General features: G+C 37.9%; 1 protein-coding gene across 5 annotated transcripts; it reads left to right on the top strand.

The window, feature by feature from the left end:
- Positions 1-30: 30 nt before the first annotated feature.
- Positions 31-19985, top strand: LOC108335785 (AUGMIN subunit 3). 5 transcript variants are annotated; one of them, XM_052869057.1, is made up of 20 exons: positions 31-184; positions 436-677; positions 779-815; positions 920-1023; positions 1354-1549; positions 1854-1920; positions 2337-2440; positions 5787-5871; positions 6388-6442; positions 6953-7084; positions 7574-7643; positions 11172-11229; positions 11302-11357; positions 14504-14656; positions 15512-15623; positions 15727-15868; positions 17737-17812; positions 18196-18291; positions 19396-19535; positions 19676-19985. In XM_052869057.1, exons 2-19 carry the CDS (start codon positions 502-504, stop codon positions 19525-19527), a joined length of 1851 nt encoding a protein of 616 aa, XP_052725017.1. In that variant the 5' UTR covers positions 31-184; positions 436-501; the 3' UTR covers positions 19528-19535; positions 19676-19985. The 5 variants fall into 5 exon arrangements, with proteins under 5 accessions (XP_052725017.1, XP_052725014.1, XP_052725015.1 ...); XM_052869054.1 differs by having other exon boundaries at positions 6385-6442; XM_052869055.1 differs by having other exon boundaries at positions 36-254; positions 6385-6442.
- The last annotated feature ends 400 nt before the right edge of the window (positions 19986-20385 follow it).

The following is a 20385-nucleotide window of genomic DNA, read 5'->3' as shown; positions in this document are numbered from 1 at the left end:
AACAAAACATAAATGAGTAACTTCAAGTAGGACTTGTTAAAACGGCTTAGTATATACAGTGGAAAAAAAGTCTACACCGCTGCAATTTACGGCAGTCAATCCCTAGCCTCTAAAGCTCCCGCCGTGGAACCACCCAACCACCTCCGTCCGCCGTCGAGCACCTCAATCCGTCCACTGCACATGAGTATGTAATGCTTTTCGGGGAACATACACATTAATTATTGTTGTCGTGGAAATTTTCTTTACGCTTTTGGGTAAGTCTTTTGGTAAATTACCGATTCGGTTTGAAAGCGTTGATATTGATTTCATCGGAATTTACTGAGTGAAGGTAAAAAAATGAGCGAACTCAGGAACAATTTTAAATTTTATTTCTTGCTTTTCATGTTTTGTCCTGTTCAAATTTCAAATTTTGGTGGATCCCTTTCTTTGCTTCAGTGTGAAGCAGAGTAGGCCAAAACCAAATAGAAAGGAGGAAAGGTTCTGCATCAAATCTGTGGAAGAATGAGCGGCGGTCGACTTTGCACATTGTTGGGAGAATTGGGGTACGAAGGATGGGAAGCATTGGACCCTGATAGCTTCGAATGGCCGTTTCAGTATGAAGATACTCGCCCCCTTCTCAACTGGATCTGCTCCAATCTCCGTACTTCCAATGTCCTTTCCCTATCGGAGCTTTCCCAGTTACCTCTCTCTCTCTCTCTCTCTCCCAATTATCCCTTACTTATTTGGTTATGAATTGTTGATAATCATAGAATGTGAATGGTTTCTCTCCTTGTTTCAGGTACGAGCAGTTCAAGCAAGAAGGGAAGCTGTTAGAGGTGATGAATTGCACTGTATTGAGTTCTTAGTTTTGGAATTGGAAATGAACTAGTAAGTTAGTACTTTATTACATAGTGAATCTGAAATAAGTTGAATCGAGCAGGGTGAGGATTTGGACTTTGCTTACCACAGCATTTCGGCCTTCTCTGAAAGGAGAGACAATCAGGAGGCAGTTTTCGGTGCTGAGGAGGGGTTGAAAGATATCAAGTACTTCTACTGATAACTTCAATTGATCTCTATTACGCTCTTCTGTGGATAAAATTCATTCGACAGGAGGAGAAAATAAGAAGGTAAAATGAATTGAGCTCCACTTGTGAGTTAAAATCAAGTATATGCATCTCAACTATTGGAGAAGTTAGACAAGAGAACTTGAAGAGAACTTTATGTCAAAGTTACTTGCATAAGTTGATTTTAACTTATGGGGGAAGTACAGTTCATTATACCTTTCTGTTTTCTTCTCCTGTAGGTGGTGGTAGGGTGTATGTTCAATGAAATGAATATGGAGCATTGCCTTATTGTTTGTGTTTTTGGCTTTAGAGAGGCAACTCTGGTGTATAGAGAGGAGGCTCTGGCCTTGCAGAGGCAGCTGAGGCATCTACAATCTCAGTTTGACATGCTTTCGGGGCAGGGCTCAGCCTTGACACAAGGAAGACGACCACGCCTTGCTGCAACTTCTATTGTTAAAGGACACCTTTCTAATATTGACGATAGCCTTTCTGTCCGAAACTTACAGGCAAGTCACTGCTTCCACGTGTAATGTATTATTTCCATGCTCTCTGTTATGGATTATTTTGTTCCCCATGTAAGTTTGATGATTGCTAATGTTGTCTGAAATGTGATAAAGTTCTCTTATACAAGTGGTGTACCTCTTAGGAAACTGTAAGTCCAATAATGAACATTTGTAAGTTTGAAAAATATATGAACCCCATTGATAATTTGAGTTTTTGTTCACTGTTATTGTGAGAAATTTGTATTTCTTTTCGCCTCAGTTATCATCTCATGGTGGTTTGTTTTCATTAAATTTCTTCATTGTTTAGATGAATGCGGTTCTCGAAAGAATTGCTTCCACAGGGCATGAGTTGGCACATTATCATTCAGGAGATGGTAATATTTCTTTTCATTGTTTCTCTTGAATAATAATTTATTGTTCTACTCATTTTTATAAAGTTCTTTTTTGTTATCCCTAAGTGTCAGTATGAAATTTATTGCTGTATAATTATTATAAGTTTTGTTGTTCAACCATGTCAGGCACTGAGATAAAATTTTAATTTCCATGTTCCATGGGTCATGAATTTGTTAAATGGAAGAGATTCAAAATGGACAGTTTTAAAGGAGATATGAATTTTGTTGAAGTCTCATCTTCTTGAAAATTTGGTTTTCGATAGAGCATGATGGTGTTGTTTGATATGTGTCTAACCCCATCTAATATAATGCATGGTTGTTGTTGTGGTATAGTATGTTGAAAACTCATGATGAGTTTTGATATTTCTTTTGATGAATTTAGCTATTTTGACATGCAGAAGATGGCATATATTTGGCATACTCAGACTTCAACCAATTCTTGCTTGGAGACTCATCATGTCTAAAAGAGCTAAATCAGTGGTTTGCTAAGCAACTGGACACAGTAAGTGGGCTGTGTTTTTTCCTTACTGTCTTCTTGGTCTATATTTTTTTCTGGGATAAATATACTTTGAAATACTATTTTTCTATTAATTATAACAAATTGATAATATACGTAGCTTAGAAGGATTAGTAGATTCCCTTTATAGGGTAAAACTTAGTGCACCGATAAAGGTTGATAACTTGTGAGTTGTTGTTTTATACTTTTCTTGTGATTGTTCCTTATCTTGCCGTTGAGACAAGACAAGTTCGTCTACAACATCTTTGGTTTTGAAGTTTAAACAAATAACATTAAATGAAGTAGCCTTGAGTATAGTCTTAGATTGTAAAATGGTGAAAGCAGAAAAATTCAAACAAAGAACAAGTTCTCTAAAACTAAGCTTTTCTCCTCTGCCCTGGAGCGTTTTCTGGAGTCTTCAACACTCATCCTGGTGTTGGAATCAATAGATTCATAGTGGGAGGTTCCTAGTTCTCTATAACTGAGCTTTTGTCCTCTTACTGTACCCTTTGTGAGGATGTTGTTTAAGGTTGGAGCTGGAAAGCTTGAAGTCATCATAATGTCGAGGATTCCTTTCTTGACAAGAATTCTATAGCTGAGAAGAGAGTAATGGCTCCCTAGCACATTAATTTTCTGGTTGGTTAAAGTTTGAGAAAGATGGATGAAAATAAGATGGGGTAGATTGAAGGGAGTTTTATCCATAAGATGATAGATGGCAAACTTTTCTAGGTTAGTAACTTCGTTGTTGGAGTTGTTGTGCAGAAAGGTTCTTCGACAGATGTAGAGAAAAGTCTTTGTTGGCTCGCTTAGCTTTTCAACAATGATATCATTGCAGATATATTTATTTTCAAAATTTTCTCCATAGAGAGTCCTTTCCACCTTTTCACCAAAGGCGTAGATTTCATCCCACTCTTCCTGGAAGCAGTCATTAAACCGGAAGCAGTTGATTGCTTTAGATATGGTGTCTACATCGACAGCAATTTCTTTTCCAATGACTGATCTTATGCAGTCTGCTTCAGCTTGAGCATTTTTCCATAACTCTCTTACTAGCTTTGGAAGAATTGGCTCATCCCATGAGAAGTAGTTCTTAGTTCCACACCTTCTGAACATTGATGAGATACATTTTCCTAGTACTTGAAGTTCCTCTAAGGTTGTTACCTCTTCCAGATGAAGAGTCTTGTTTGATTCACCAGATATGCTAATGCTGCTAGTCCGTTTTGCCACTTTCAGAACTTCCTTGAGAGAGAGATTGGTGCTTGATTTGCTGTCATGATTTCGGGTATGGGAAAGGAATGAGTTTTTGAGGGATTTAGAATGATAGATTTGTGTTCTAGATGAGAGAGTGAGTGAGAGGAAATTGGAAGTTTTTAAGATATTCAAGAGAATGATGGGATTTCTAGGTTTTAATGCCAACCAAGAAAGACCTTTGATTTGAATTCTACAGCTTCTTGGGAAGTTAACCATCAGGGGTTTTAGTGGAGGCATCATTGCGCATTAAATGTGCCCCGTATGATTGTGAATGACGTGGAAAGCTGCGTTCTAAGTGTTTTACCTAGACGACGGTTTTGGATGCTAAAGTGGCTTAGTTCTAAACGCTCTTTGTTACTTTAAGCATCGTGTCTATAGATGATCTATCCTAGACTATAACCTTAGACATTGATAGGTACTGAATGACTTAACACTCATGCTTCCTAACAATCATACTCAACTATCTTTCTTTTATTCAGAGTGTTTGGTAGTTAGTAAACGATATACTCTAGTGTCGTTATGGATGGTTTTTTGTCTAAACGCTACTAGGTTCTATACGACCAAATTCTTCTCTATCATCTAGGATAGATGATAACTTTGAGTAGTTTGTTTCTAGACGCCTTATTGTTACTGATTGTACGTTGGAGTGATACTCTTCCATGCATCAGAGAACAAGACATTTTCCTAGATACAACATCTTGTACTTAGAGGGTCCATACAAATATTGACATCCCATATGTCAATTTCCTCATAGATAATTTATCCCTAGGCAATTCTTACTCTAAAACAGATTTTTGTTGTAAGAGAGAATGTAGTTCATACCTACTTCTCCAAAGCTTGTGATCTTATTCTTTGTCCATTTTCGTTGAGATAGCTTCCTCCTTCTGATTCCTTTAGTTATATATTTGATTGTGCCGTGGGGAGAGTCTTGTTGATCCTTATGACAAATACTTATTTTAACCTCTTCAATCCTATTTTCGTTTAGCTCCCTTAAGGAGTGTTAGACACTTTTGTCGTGAGACTGATGTTTATCCTTTTATGCCTTCCATAGACTTACCCAAATCCTTTCTTGTGCTTATGAGCATTGTCTCTTATGTGAGCTTTTCTTTCATCTGCTTTATTTTACAACTTATGTCCTGAAGATTTGTGCCAATATTCTTCTAGACGATCCCTTCATGACTTTTGAGCTCATTCGTTGAGTGATCAAGCTCTTATACTTAGTGAAGAGTTTTGTTGTCTAGTGTCATCCGAATTCCTGGGTATTTTGAGAGGACACCCCGAGTTCTTCATTGTCTAGGATGGCTTGGTATTGTGGTAGAGTTTTCCCAAGACCTTGAGTTCCTCGAGGATCATTTGAACTTCATTTGGAGTGCCCTCTTTTGTGCTGAGATGAAGGATGTTTATTGTTTTGTTAGAGATGTTGAGCCTTCTTCTTGATGTCCTTGAAAAATCCTCTGTATGTTGGAGATAAGATGTTTGCTTCTTGATGAGTCTGGACCACTGTTTCAACTTGTCTGTCTCTTGCTGGTTGTCCTTCTTTGATGATCATCAGGTAAGCTATTGAAGCCTTTGGACCGTTTCCTCTAGTTTTGTTAGGAACTAGCTCATCGAGGTAGACTCTGATACCAATTGAAGTTTGGAAAATACTAGAAGGGAGGTTGAATAGTGTTTTTCTAACACCCGCTATGCATGATATGGGTGTTGCTGTGCACGTCACTATACAGGTGTGATACTAGCTAAGCTAACTGTTGTAAGCGCTTAGTAATGTAGGTTCATTGTCAGCATTTGTTGTAACTAACTTAGTGAAATCAGTTATGCTGAGCTGCCAGCTAGCTCGATCTATAGTCTAGTCAACAAACCTTGCACAGCAAGCTACTAGATCTGTATAGTAATTAAAATATGTACTTCAAACAAGTAATGCAAGAAACCATTTTTCAGTTTTTACAAATTCTCTTCTCTTCTCTTTCTCAGTTCTGTATTATTGTCTTCAAGTTACCTTTCTGTTTTTTACTTCTGATAATGATGTTGTAAATATTTTTATTGATTTATGTTCTCTCAAGTTCTTCATACCCTTTTATGACTTCTTTTTTTAATTCAATGGCAGGGTCCATTTCGACTTGTTGCTGAGGAGGGGAAATCTAAATGCTCTTGGGTGAATCTTGATGAGATCTCAAATAGCTATGTTAGAGGTGTACATGCTGGTCCTTACAATTATCTTATTTTTTTCTTCAGCCATCACGAGTCCCAAATTTTAGTTGGATTTTGTTTATTTCCTTATTGGCAGTAAATGTGAGCTTTTTTAGTTTTTACTTTGTTCTTATCTATGTAAATATATTTCTGTTTTTTTATATAATAATTATTTTCCTACTGATATTGGATCTTTATTGAAGTGGTATAGGCATGAACTGCTTAAAAATTCTGGCATCCTGTACCAACCCTGTAAGTTTAAAACTGTTTTTAAAAGTCTGTTAAAATTATACACACCTTAATTCACATAAAATCCCTGTACTTAACAAACTAAGATGCATCTAGAGTATCTAAAGTCTGGACAAAAGGAAGGCTAAAAAAAAATCTGTATGGAGTTCACTCTACATATTAAATACTACTATTCTGTGGCTTACACACAGAATATATATCCTGTATGTCCTTGAATATTGTTAACTGGACCTGTTGAGCCTATTTGTTTACTTTTGGTGGTTCAGCAGATTTGGAAAAATCACATCATCAACGTGTATCTGAGTTACGCCGGCTTCGCTCAATGTATGTGCTTCTTTTGATAACATTGCAGATTACTTATTTTGGTACATTGTTGATTGGTTTAATGTGCACCAAGTTGTACTTCAAGAGTTCTAGATATGGATATTTATCTGCTATTAGTCTATTATGGTATAGTGTGGTTATCTATATTAGCAATTATGATGAGCTCATGTCTTATAAGTTGTCAATTGTTTTGCATAGCAAACTCAACCTTGAATGCTACCCAGCCTGGGCAGTGTGCTTGATAATCATGCCTATAGTAGTACAATGTTAATCATAATCAGTTTGTAATTTCTTTTTATTTGAGGTAGTTTATAGGTTAACTGACATAAAATCATGTATCCTGCGTGTCATCCTATGTCTGACCATCTGTGATTCATGTGGTCCTACAGAAAGCATACAGAACACTTTTTAGTAGTTCCTCATCTTGATCTAATTGGAATAGCTGCGAGAGTCATGTTTCTAAAATTTCACCAATCTTTTAGTGTTAATGGTCTGTGTAAACTTTGTCAGATTTGGAGTAAGTGAAAAACAATGGGTTGAAGCACAGGTCAAGAATGCCAAGCAGCAGGCCATTTTAATGACGCTTAAATCACAAGTATCATCAGATGAGGCTCATATTCATCTTGATCTTCATTCTCTTAGGTACTAATAATGTTGATACAATCTATATTGTGCCTTTATGTTTCCTGGTGTTGTACTTGAAAATTTTGACCTCTAGATATCAATTTTCTCAAGTCTAAACCACGGGCTTTTGCATTGATTATCAGTAGCCTTGATAGCTCTATTTGCGATCCCTTATTGTAAAAGTACAGACAGTGCACACAAAATCAATTGACACTAGCATGCTTTATTATAAACCTACCTCCCTTCTATTTTACCCTACTTGCTTGAAATCCTCAATTTGTAAAACCTATACAAAACACCTTTTCTAAATTTTTGCCACACCTTATTTTTGAATAATTGTGAGAAAACACACCATTGCAGAGTTGTACTAAGGTTATGCATTTTTGGGGGGTGGGGTGGTTATCTGTTGCATTCTGAAGGAAATGTTAACTTAAAATTCTTTTGACCATAAATGCTTTTTATTAAATTACACTTTTTCGTACGTGATATTGCTGCCTGTGAGTACAGGAGAAAGCATTCTGAATTGAAAGGAGAACTTTCAAATCTTTATAACCATGAAGAGAAGCTGCTATCAGAGGTTTGTTACTAGATTGTTTTTATTCTAGAATTGTTGTATCAATTTATTTTTCCATTGAAAATGCCTGGACTTCCCTGTCTAAAGGATCATCTAATTACCAATGTAGCATTTATGGATTTGATTTTTGTGCTATGTGAATCTTCAAGGCATTGCAATTTACATTCTTCAATATTTTCATAGTTCACTCTCTTTTGTCTGATATTTTGGTAAGTTGGTACGTTTTGTAGCCTAGTCCATTATGAAATCTTATTCTACTGCCCACTCTTCTATTCAGATCCAAAGTAATTACACTTTCAGAAAGGGGGCATTACTTATGCCTATTACTCCTGTAGATGGAGTGTTAGTGACTTTCAGTTGTATGTATTTCAAAAATTCAATGACCTTCATTCAGTTCATCAAATAATGAAGAGAAGGAAAACATGCGTGGTACAATTGATATTTCCAATATGAAGTGAGTCAGGCTATTCTACAAGTAGCTGTAAATTTCAACTTTCAAGTGGGGTTTTGTAAGGTGGACTTAGAAGTACTTTTCTAAGAAAGACAGTAAATCTGATTGGAAATAAGCTCGAGAATATTGTGATTTGTATGCAAAGAAAAGGAAAATAAGTCTAGACTTTAGATTTTGATGTTTCTCCAAAACCCACTCTGCTATCTTCTCCTCTAACAGTTAATCCATCCCCAACAACTGATTGTCCCCACTAATCCCTGTTGAATATAGTGAAAAACTATATTTAGATTAATCTCCCTTGTGTTAAAATACACACATAGGGTTCTCTATTTATAATAGAAGAAATATGGGCTAAGCCCAAAATACAAATGAGAAATAATAACAAACTAACTAAAAGATAAAAGATATAATATATCTAACACTCCCCCTCAAGCTGGAGCATACAAATTGTATGAACTAAGCTTGAAATAGATGAACTCAGTGTTGAACTAGATGATTTGTCTTCAAGGGTGTGAGGCAAACATAGATGGACTAACAGCAGCTTGTGAAACTTCAACTTCAAAAGTGGATGAAGGAGAGCCGTGTAGACAATGATAAACTGCAAGGACTGATTCCCAATCAATGATGGATGAGTGACGGGATCAACAGTAGTAGCTGAAAGCTAAGAGCTACAAAACTGCAGGGACTACACTAAATTCTCATCAATGATGGATGGGTGACGGGATCAACAGTAGTAGCTGAAATCTACAAAACTGCAGGGACTACACCCATATTTATGTGACTTGCAGTGTCTTGGAAACGTACTCCCCCTTAGTGTGAAGGTGGAAATGTGAAAGATCACAGTTGCTGAACCACTAAAACAAAACAAAATATTAAGCTACAATGCTAAAACAAAGACATCAAGATATGTTGGAGGTCCAAGATTCTTTGCTGGACAACTCCCAAGTGGTGATACTCAGCCGTGTATCACAAGAAGATCGGGCTAAACTCTAGCATCGAACAATGGCAAACAGTGCTAACTCTAGCACCAAACAGCAGCAAACAGTGCTAACTCTAGCACTGAACAGCGACAAACAGGGCCAAACATCGGGCTAACTCTAGCACCGAAAAGTGGCAAACAGTGCCGAACAGCGGCAAACTAAACGGCGCCTGGACAGCGGGAAACGGCGCGTGGACAGCAGCAAATGGCGCGGGACAGCGGCAAACGGCATGGCCAGCGGCGATGGTCTGGTTGGCGAGACCGACTCCGATCATCAAGTTGGGCAGCCATGGCGAGGGAGAAACCCTAAAAATTCAAAGTACTCCGATTGATGCAACGACCACAGATCCAGAAAGAGGGCGAAGAGGCAATCACGGCAGTGCTGATCGGCGGCGGAAAGCTCCGGCGACGCGCCGGCACGCGCGGCAGCAGCGGCGAATCTTGCGGCGGCGCGTGGCGGCGCGTGGGTGCTCCGATCGCCGCGATCTTTGTGCGACGGTGGTAGCCCGGCCGAGACGATTCCGATGGTGTGGTCGCCGGTCGATTCTGGAACTCCGGCGGCGGCGGCGGCGACGGCGGTAGCGGTGGCCGGAGGCGGCGACGGACTGGCCGGAAAGAAGTGGCGGCGACGGTGGAGAGATCTGACTGCACAGTGCTGACTGTGGCACAAATTTAAGAGAAAAAGAAAGAGAGAAGGGTTGCCCACTGAAGTTTTAGGGGCTGCCGGCGGCCATGGCGGCCAGCCGCCGGCAGACAGCAGAGACACCAGAAGAAGATCAGAGAACCTGCTCTGATACCATGTTGAATATAGTGAAAAACTATATTTAGATTAATCTCCTTTGTGTTAAAATACACACACAGGGTTCTCTATTTATAATAGAAGAAATATGGGCTAAGCCCAAAATACAAATGAGAAATAATAACAAACTAACTAAAAGATAAAAGATATAATATATCTAACAATCCCCAACAAATTGATTTCCCCACTGATACCCCAACTTTCTTTCCCTCTGAAACCCCCTCCGCTACTTGGTCCTGATTTCTCCTTTTATATGTTCATTTTATCTGGGGCCAAACAACACCTTGCATACAGAGAAATGATTGTTTCACTTGGACACCGAGCTATTTGACCATAACGCTTCAGCTGTGGAACAAGGATAAAAGAATGTTCTTCTAACTTTGACTTAGTTCAATTATGCAATTCATTCATCATGGCGTTTCACATTGAGATCCCAAGTTTTCATAAACTTTGGAAAAAATTGAAAGAAAAATTGGCAATGAGGGAATTAGAGAAAACAACACTTCATTATTGAGTAAATAAAATCTTATCAGAATATGCCAGCATCCTCCTGAGTCTCAATTCTGGCTTCCATCCCTTCTAATTTCCATGACAAATCATCCAGCCTTCTCTGACAGGTGTCATGAATCATGATAATATGCTTTGCTTGTTACAGGAAGTCCATCTTGATCTGGTAGGTCGGTCCAAAATAATAATAGATCACCAATTTCAAAAAGATAATAATATTATTAAATCACCAGATTGCGGATATTACATCTGTTAGAGAATGGAGGGTCTATGAGAGAAGAAAGGTAAAACAGAGGACTTAACTGCTAGTCAGTTAAGTGGGTTTGGGAAAGAGGCTTATATAAGAACCTCTTTGTTGTATCAGTTAGGTGGTTAGACATTTGTTGATTTGTTGACCGGTCTTAGTACCTGGTGAAGGAGGTTAAGCTCCTGGACTATTCTGTATTCTTGTTTCTTTCTTGTGAATACACACCCATTATTCATCCCATACTGTGTGGTGTTCGTTTCTGTGAGCGTGAGAGTGTGAGTGAGTTAGATTTCTTACCTGAATCTCTAACAACATCAGTCTTGCTCTCCCAGACTTCGAAGCTCCTAGAAATGTTATCTCTGTCCAGAAAACACATGACTTAATTTTCCTTAACTCCTACACCAATATGAACGGAAGTACTTAATTATTCTCTATAGAAGCTTTTAAAGGACAGTTATTATTATTATTAAAACTAAGTCCTATAATACAATTTCTAAATAATTGGTCTGTGTGTGGTCCAATGCCTTATCATTTTCTTCCCTTTTCAGACTATTTCAGATTTGTGCTGGGAGCTAGCTCAACTCCAAGATACGTACATTTTACAAGGTATTTTCTTAACACAACTATTGAGAAGAAATTCAATTTTATTTCATTAATTTTGCATTCTTTATCCTATAGGTGATTATGATTTGAAGGTCATGCGACAAGAGTACTACATTAATAGGCAGAAAGCAGTAAGTTTAGCCATCTTTTTGTACTATGATTGTTATTTATAAATATTTCCTATGTGTTGGGCTATGCTGGTTAGATTTTTGTGCGCATCCTCGAATTTTAGATTGGTTCTCCAAGTTTCTGTTCTCGGTCATAGCTAACTTTTAAATTGAGTTGCAGTTTCTGTTGGAATATCAAATGTAATATTTATGTATCTTAGGAGGTGCCTAACTTGTCTAGGAGGTGCCTAACTTATGTCTTTGGGATGTGCCTAACTTAGGTTAGGATGTGCCTAACTATTAGGTTCATAGTTCTATAAATAGGTAGTATCTTGTAATAAGTTTTAAAAAAGTAATATAGATTTTATGTTTTTCCACATGGTATCAGAGCTAGTTGTCTGATCCTCTTCTGGTGGTCTTGGCTGTCTGCCGGCGGCCGGCCGCCATGGCCGCCGGCAGCCCCTAAAATTTCTGTCATAGGTTGTCCACCAATACTATCACTACTGTTTGCACTTGTCCAGTGCCGTTGGTCGCGGTTATCTCGCATCTCTCCGCTGTTGTCTACGCCGTCCGCAACCGTTGCCACCACCGACAGTCCCTAAAATTCCAGTAAGCACTAGTGCAGCTAGTCGTCTCTGCCGTCGATCATCGCCAGCTACTGTCTGTTGCCAGCCTTTGTCTGTGGCCAGCCACCGTCGCCACCGCTGCCATCGCCGTCGCCGGCCACCATAGCCGCCGACTCGACCGCCGATAGCCCCTCCTAAAAGTCTCTTCTTCAGAAATTAGCCTCTTCTAGAATTTGTCTCAGAATGGGGTTTGAACGCATTCCCTTTCCCTTTTGGACCAGTAGCTGAAACTGGTATTTTAAGTGATGCTGAGTTATTTTTGGGATTATCATGTTGCTGCCAATCAATGACCAAGACCGAGAGAACTAGGCCACTGCCTTGAGGTGCACTGCTGCTCTCCGCCGTCACCGCTGCTCTCCATCGTCGACCGCCGAGTCGACCGCCGCCGGCCACCGTCTACCGCCGGCCACCGTCGCAGTTCCGTCCGATGACCAGCGGATCGGAAGCGCCTCCTCGAGCGACAGCCAACCCCGCCGGTGGGTTCGCCTGATTCTCCTCCACGCTCCGTCACGCGCCGCCTCTTTGTGTGCTGCAAACAGGCGCGTACTGTCCACGCGCCGCCCTCTGCTCGCCGGAATGTCTCCGCGACACCTCCATAGCCGTCGTCTGGACCTCCTCTCTCTGTTCAGACCCTCAGAGAAGCCATTGCTGCCGTTCTTCTGTCCGCGTGAAGGTTGGACGCTGCTGCTGCTCCGCTTCTTCTTGCTGTTGGTGGCTGCTCCCTACGTGCTACTGTCATGGCCGTGACCCAGCTCCCTTGTGCCTACTGCTGCCTTGCTGGACCAGTTGTTGTTTTCACCCCAAAGCTGCTGGATGGAAGTTGCTGGACTGGTGGAGGTTGTTGCCCACCGTGAAGTGCTGTTGTTCCCCTCCGTGCTCTTCCTAATCTCTCCAAGCTACTGGACGTGATTGGCCGTGTGCTTTATAATATGTTTCATTGCTGGACCGGTGACTTCCACTTTGCTGGATGCGTGTACTACTGATGTGCCGACTCCAAATACTAATCAATTTCTGTTTTGAAGAATCTGAACCAGGGTACTGTTGTTCTCAACAGTGATGTTTTTGATGTTGCTGTTCCGTTGATTCAACCTGTGACCAAGCCTGTTTGCCGTTCTCCGCGCCGTCTGCCGCTCTCCAGGTGCTGTCTTCCACTGTACAGGCACTGTTTTTTGCTGTACAGGCACTGTTTGCTACTGTACAGGCACTGTTTACTGCTGTACAGCCACTGTTTGCTGCTGTACAGCACAGTTTGCTGCTGTACAGCCACTGATTGGTGCTGTACAACCACTGATTGGTGCTGTCTGGCGCCGTTTGCTACTCTATGGCGTCGTTTGCCGCTGTCCAGGCGCCTTTTCCATTGTCCACACGCCGTTTCCGTTGTCCAGGGGCCGTTTTGCCTTGTTGTAACAGCTCATGTGGAGTTGTTCTTTGAGATCGACCGCTGATTTGACTCGTTTGATGTTATGGGATTTCAGATTTGTCCCTTGTACGGATCGGTTCTCACCCGTTCTTCCACCTCCGTGTGAGGGGAAGTTTCAGCTGCTACAGGGTAGTTTGTCCCTGTAGGTTTGTTGCTATTTCAGCCGTTGTAGGGTGGTTAAGTCCCTACAAGTTTGTTGCTGTTAGACATTGCAGACAGTTCAGTTTCTGCAGGTTCGTTGTTATTAGGGCAGTTAAGTCCCTAAAGATTCATTGTTGTTTAGGGTGCTTAAGACCCTACAGGTTTGTGGCTTTTAGCCTTTGAAGGCCTCTCATGTTGCCGCTGTCCACCACCGTTCGCCGCCAACTACCGTCTCAGATAGACGCAACTGCGTCAGTTCTTCTTGGGCTAGAGATTAGCCCGATCTTCTTGTGATACACTGCTAAGTATCACCACCACTGGGGAGTTGTCCAACAAAGAATTTTGGACCTCCAACGTCTTTGGATCTTTGATGCCTTTGTTTCCATTTGAGTTTATTGATGTACTTTCCATTTGAGTGTGTTTATTCCAAGCTAGGCACATACAATATGTATGATCCAGCTTGAGGGGGAGTGTTGGAATATCAAATGTAATATTTATGTATCTTAGGAGGTGCCTAACTTGTCTAGGAGGTGCCTAACTTATGTCTTTGGGATGTGCCTAACTTAGGTTAGGATGTGCCTAACTATTAGGTTCATAGTTCTATAAATAGGTAGTATCTTGTAATAAGTTTTAAAAAAGTAATATAGATTTTATGTTTTTCCACAGTTTCTTATCTTCTCTTCTGATAGTGTATAGGTTACACTGCAAGTAATATAGACCAGTGAATAGCTTAGAGCTGCCTCTGTCAGTGATGACAGCTGTTGAGTTAGTAGTGACAGCTTTCAGTTAGTCAGACCTAGGACTCTATATCTGTATTCTATAAATTACTTCTCCAATCAAATCAAATAATAATGAAACAGTTCACACTACTTATCTCTTTCTTTAAAGTCAATGAATTTTACATATTCTATCAGGCTGTTTGGATTTGTCTTAAATTGATCAAGTACTTCTACTGATAACAAACCTCTCCATTCTTTTGGCAGTTCATAAACCATCTCATCAATCTCCTTGCCAGGCATCAGTTCTTAAAGATAGCCTGCCAATTGGAAAAGAAGCACATGCTTGGAGCATTTTCGTTGCTCAAGGTTATTGAGTCTGAGCTTCAAGCATACTTGTCTGCAACTGAGGGACGGGTGGTATGTATCCTTAGAATTTTGGCATTGCACTTATTCTTTAATTGTGTGATTATTTATTTTCATTGCTTTGACTTGTAGTGGTATATTTCTTATTTCAAAATTCCCATTTACCACTTCCAATTTAAAGTGTCTGATTTTCTTTTCTTGCACGTGGTGTGATTGGTTATCTTAAACCCCCTTAACTTTCTTTTAGGTGAGTAGTGAGATGGGATGGGGAATAGTTAGTTGAGGAGAGAAAACAAGTGTTGTCATATGGAAACGGGGTCATTGAGTGATCTTTGATCATGAGGAGCTTCTTCTCCTGTTCTCGTTTCTTCTTTCATAGTAGTATAATGAAATCATACAAACAGATAGAATTACTCTATTAAAATGTTTATGAAATTATACACCCAAGTATTTTTCATTTGTTTAATCCAATCTGAGAGTGAAGGCATACGATACAACGTTAGGTCTTATCATTCATGACTTGTTGGTTGCACTTAAGAAATATTGGTGATTAACATGAAATAGATGCAATGTGCTTTTATTAGAGTCACGCTAAGTAGAGTTTCTTATATAAATTCTCCCTTTTGTCCTCTGCCACTAAGGGATTTCGCTCCTTTAGAGTTAGTAGGTGCACTTTAGAGAACAAAGTGAACTCACAATTGTTGAATGTATTTGGCTCCTTCAATTAAGCATCATTGATTTTATCACAATCCTATCAAGTGTTCTCCTCTCACCTTTGAGGAGTCAAATCCCCCTCTAGAAGACCATTGAATACCTTCTTTATATTTTCCTTCTAAACTTTAGGGCCAAAGTCCAGTTTTGCATCACACCTCTACTTTTATCTTTTGAACTTCCCTTTATGGTTTGCAGGGTCATTGCTTGGCCCTGATCCAAGCTGCCTCTGATGTTCAAGAACAAGGAGGAGTACATGACAGTGATCATTTTTTGCATGCTATCAGAGACCTGCTAAAAATATATTCAAGTGAGTATTTATTCATCAGAATATTATGATTTATTCAAGTTAGAGTGTTCCTGTTATCCTTCTGATATGCTATCCTGTACGGTGCTCTACATTTTCTTCCCAGATACACAAGCTTCACTGTCGACATATGTATCAGCTCCTGGCATTGTCAAGCAGATATCAGCTCTTCATTCGGATTTGACGAGCCTTCAGTCCGACCTTGAGAATTCTCTTCCCGAAGATAGAAATAGGTGTATTAATGAACTGTAAGTATTGTAATTAAATCAATGTACTATAATTTATGAAATGCTTTAAAATTATGAACGCTTATGCTTCACTGACCTTATTTAATTAACGCTCTTTTGGATGTCACCAATATATTCCTTCTATTGCAATCATAGGGTTAGGTTAGGATATATACTGTGGAGTAAATCAAAGTTAATTTAACGCCAATCCTTAACTGTTTTACTTAATGAATTTCTCACAAAACTCTCTATTGAATGGAAAGTCTGTGTTGAAAGAGGAAAATAGACGCAATATATGCTGAAAAATGTGTGTATGGACTACACAACACAGTCCATGTTATATGAGCTGATTACGAAAAATACAAAGCTATTAGAGATTTTATTCCTATATATATGATCTGATATGCTTATAAATCATATCCTAATAAATTTGATTATGATAAAATGTGTTCATAATTATAAAGACCATAATTAAATAAGGAAAGAAATCATAAAATATTAAAGAAAAATAAATCCTCAGAGATCATCTAAAGATACTGTAAAGTATTATGAGATAATATCGTTTAGTATTTCTAATAGTTTGCATCATAAACATCAAGCTCATAAAATTTCTTGTTAAGTTATTTGTTTTCTACAACATTGAATTATCTTAAAAAAAAAGTACAATGCTTGAACTTCATCAGATCATTTGTCATTAATTTTTGTTTTCTAAATATGACATGGTTCTGCATAATAACATATCAATGGTGGTTTAATCAAAATAATTTTCTATATAGGGGCATTGATTGATGAGTGTGTCAAGTTTTGGATTGGTGTCATTTGAGTTAGAGTTCGTTTGGATTCTCCATAAACACTTACAAGAGAGAAAATTAAGGAAAACAAAATTAAGTTTCTCCTTAAGCTAAAATTAGTTTAGGAATGCATAAGGTGATTTTAGCTCAAGAAGAACATTAAACTTTTTATTTTCTCTTAGAAATGCTAAAATTTGTTGAAAAATACCCTTAATCTATAAAATCATTGGAGGCTGCTATTTTTTGTGAATTTAGCAAATATGAAATTTTTAGACAGACATGCTTATGCAACCTGTTATAATTATAGAAATAAAGAGTAGATCCTATATAATCAAGAATATATATATATATATATATATATATATATATATATATATATATATATATATAAGGTTGTTTTTATTTATTCTGTGTCATAGCCTTATTATTAGAGAATATCAAATCTCTTCTATTTATTTTATTGATTTCATTTTCTTAATATATAAATAAATCATCTGTGCTGTAGGCTTGACTGTAAAATATTGTTGTTTGTGACATTCTATTTGCATTGTCAATATTTAGGGTCCATGTCCATACAGTTTTACATTTGCAGCGGTATAAAGTTTCTGCAATTGTTTAGTGAGATAGTGATAGGGTCTTAAGGGTTTATGTCAGGAAAAAAAGGGGACAAAAACAGGACATAAGGTGGGATGGAGGGGGAAGTTGGTTAGGCAGTTATGTTTGGGAGTTTGTTTTAGGAAATAGCTATATAGGGGGGAATAAGTGTCTTGAAGGGACACATTGTTTTGTTGTGTAGTTGGGACAGGAACATTGCATCCTGTGGACGGAGACAGGCTTCCTTGTATGCTTACGCACATTGTTGTGTTACCAGAAAAAAAGAGGCAATTAATCTTTCCACTAACTAACTAACTGTCAAATAACTCTTCCCTCCTAACTGCCCTTCTCCTTTAAACCCCTTATAACCTATCACCCTATATCCTATCAGTTAGAGTGAGTTTCGTAGATAGCAATGGGTTTTCTTTTACTTATTGTCTAGTTTGGAGTGTTGTTTTGTTCCTCATTTACTGCAATTGTTCATGTCAATTTTTTAATCTATAGGTGCAACCTTATTCAAAGCCTGCAGCAACTGCTCTTTGCATCTTCAACCACAGCACAACCAATACTGACCCCTCGGGTATGACTTCCAGATCTATACTGTGGCTTGGTTTTAATTTGTAAGACATAATTGTAGCAGTACTTTTTGTATTTTTTTATTAACAAATATTAACTATACTTTTCATGTCCATTAATAACAACCAAAGCCTTTTCCTAAAAGGTAGAGTATTTGTCATGTCCTCTGTAAAGAATAAAATCAAAACCGTTGTTCCATTGTCAGGGTTTTAAGGGAATGGATTAGTTTCTGATGTAGTTGTGATGTGGACCTTTGTGAAAAAAAAGTAACTACATTTTGATTACATATCTGAATCTAAGTTTTATCCAAATGGGCATTTCAGTTTTTTACCTTTTTGTTTATATTTTGTTTTGACATTTTGCCTTGGTCCATCCAATATTATTTAGCCATTAATGAAAGAGCTTGATGAAATGGAAAAGATTAACGCAAAGCTGTCTGCTGCGGTTGAAGAGGTGACACACGAGCATGTCAAGAAGAATGAGGTACATGGATCTGAACCTTTTATCATGTCATCTGGTTAGTAATTTCCCCAAGTCACTGATTTCTTTGAAGAAACCCTGTTATTGGGCATCTTCTAATTGGTTGGTTGGAATCTGGGGAATAGTTTGTTGAATTTTATCTAGGCCAACTGTATTGCAGTAAAGTAAATTCAATTGTTAAGAGTTTCAATTGTTAGGAATTTCAATATTGCATTAAAGTAAATTCAATTGTTAAGAGTTTCAATATGCATGTTTATGCTAAATTTTTTTCATATTAACATGATCCAATTAACTAGATTGTTTTTTCTCCCTATTATTAAGTCTACTGCTATTTGATTACTTAAGTCGTTCCATTCCCTGCTTGTCGTTGAGGAGAGTTAATGTTTTCTGAAGCATTTACTCAGTGCAGTGAAACGCAAACGACAGCATAAGCATGATAAAAATGCTGGAATTCTTTAATTTCCACCCGCTTCTACCCTCAAGAAAAAGACCTAATAATCTTTTTGATACTCTTGACCTGGGTTTTCTACTCTTCTTACCTAACACGCTTCTCTTAGTATTTCCTTTCACTAATAACTTTCATGAAAATACTTCTTTGGTATAGTTTTTTTCATACTATTGAATCTGAAAACTTAAAATGTGAGGACAATAGTTTATTAATCCTGAAAATTGAGCCTTGGCCCTGGCCTTACTGAATGATGAATATAATAAAAATTGTGTATGAGATTAATTTCTATTTGTGTTAAATATATATATAGAGTATTATATTTATAATAAAAGAAATATGGGTTAAGTCCAAAATACAAATAAATAATAATAATAAAATAACTAAAAATAAAAGATAAAAATAATATATTTAACACTGAAAAAGTAAAATAAATTAGTAATAATAGTTTTTAAGTTCAAATCGATGTAGTCACTCTTGACATATACTGATGTTTTTTCTTGATAAAACTTAGCTTCTTTCAATCTTTCATTTCCATCTCGTCACAATCATATTGAACCACACCTCTATTGTCAAGTTTTACATGAATGTGTATATATTCCACATGCATTTCAAAGATTCTGAAATTATTGTTATGACTGAAACTTTGTACTGGCATCCAGATTGTAAAACATCATTCACAAGAAATTGGACTTCAAAGACGAGTCTTTGTTGATTTCTTCTGCAATCCTGAGCGATTAAGAAGCCAAGTCAGGGAACTGACTGCTCGGGTCAGAGCCTTGCAAATTTCATAGCAATCCAAGTACTATCCTCTGTTTCACTCTAGTTGTTTTATTATTATTATTATTATTGTTATTATTATTATTATTATTTTCTATATGCTTTCTTATCCAAATAAGCAACGTGCTATCTTTTGTTTATACAAGTGTTTTTCTTGTCCAGATTGATTTGACTTCCTATGCCTGCGAACCTGTGGTTGAATCCTAGTAAGGAGCGTTGGCTCAAGCAATATTCTTTCCTTTCTTTTCTTAGTTGATTTGAAAAGGATGGAATCAAATACTTCTTTTATTCTGGTAGTGTAGATATTTATTAGTGTATGTTGTATCATCTCTCCCTATGAAATTGGAATTGTTGTGCTTTACATGTGCAAATTAGCAAGTACATTACATATATATGTAGATAAAAAACTGTGATTAAAGAATTGGCATGCTCTGCTTGACTGAGTAATTGATGAATTACTTCTCAACCTAAATTTGTTGATCATTTGTTATGCACCTAATTATTGAAAATTTTGTCTACTGTTGTTACCATAGCATTTCAGAGAATCCTTGTTCCCCATTAGACCTCAGTTTAAAGGGCAAATTCGGAGTGTTCTCACAATTATTCATACATTATTCGTTTTTGTTTTCTTGTATCCTTCACCAGATATTGTTCTTCCTCTGTTAACAAGGACTAGAATCTGGCAACGTTAGGTTATATTTCTGAGTTTCTCTTAACCCAAGTGGCAATATGGTGTGCATAACTTGGTCATCCCTATAAATTGGGATGCGACCAATGGCATAAGTTGCAAATAAGAAAGGCAACACTTTCCAGAGGGAGATTGGGATCATGAGCTTTCCTGATCCCTGCTGCTTCATCAAATTTGTTGAATA

The sequence above is a fragment of the Vigna angularis genome, chromosome 10 (genome assembly GCF_016808095.1).
Source record: "Vigna angularis cultivar LongXiaoDou No.4 chromosome 10, ASM1680809v1, whole genome shotgun sequence".
NCBI classification, from domain to species: Eukaryota; Viridiplantae; Streptophyta; class Magnoliopsida; order Fabales; family Fabaceae; genus Vigna; species Vigna angularis.
Note: the sequence above shows the minus strand (reverse complement) of the source record. Positions and strands in the feature narration are given on the sequence as shown.

Bases quoted from the DNA above. Each gene is read 5' to 3' on its own strand.
- LOC108335785 (XM_052869054.1), top strand. From the start codon at position 502: ATGAGCGGCGGTCGACTTTGCACATTGTTGGGAGAATTGGGGTACGAA. The intron at 15,624-15,726 runs GTGAGTATTTAT...TTTTCTTCCCAG, and splicing joins CCTGCTAAAAATATATTCAA to ATACACAAGCTTCACTGTCG. The intron at 15,869-17,736 runs GTAAGTATTGTA...TTTAATCTATAG, and splicing joins AATAGGTGTATTAATGAACT to GTGCAACCTTATTCAAAGCC.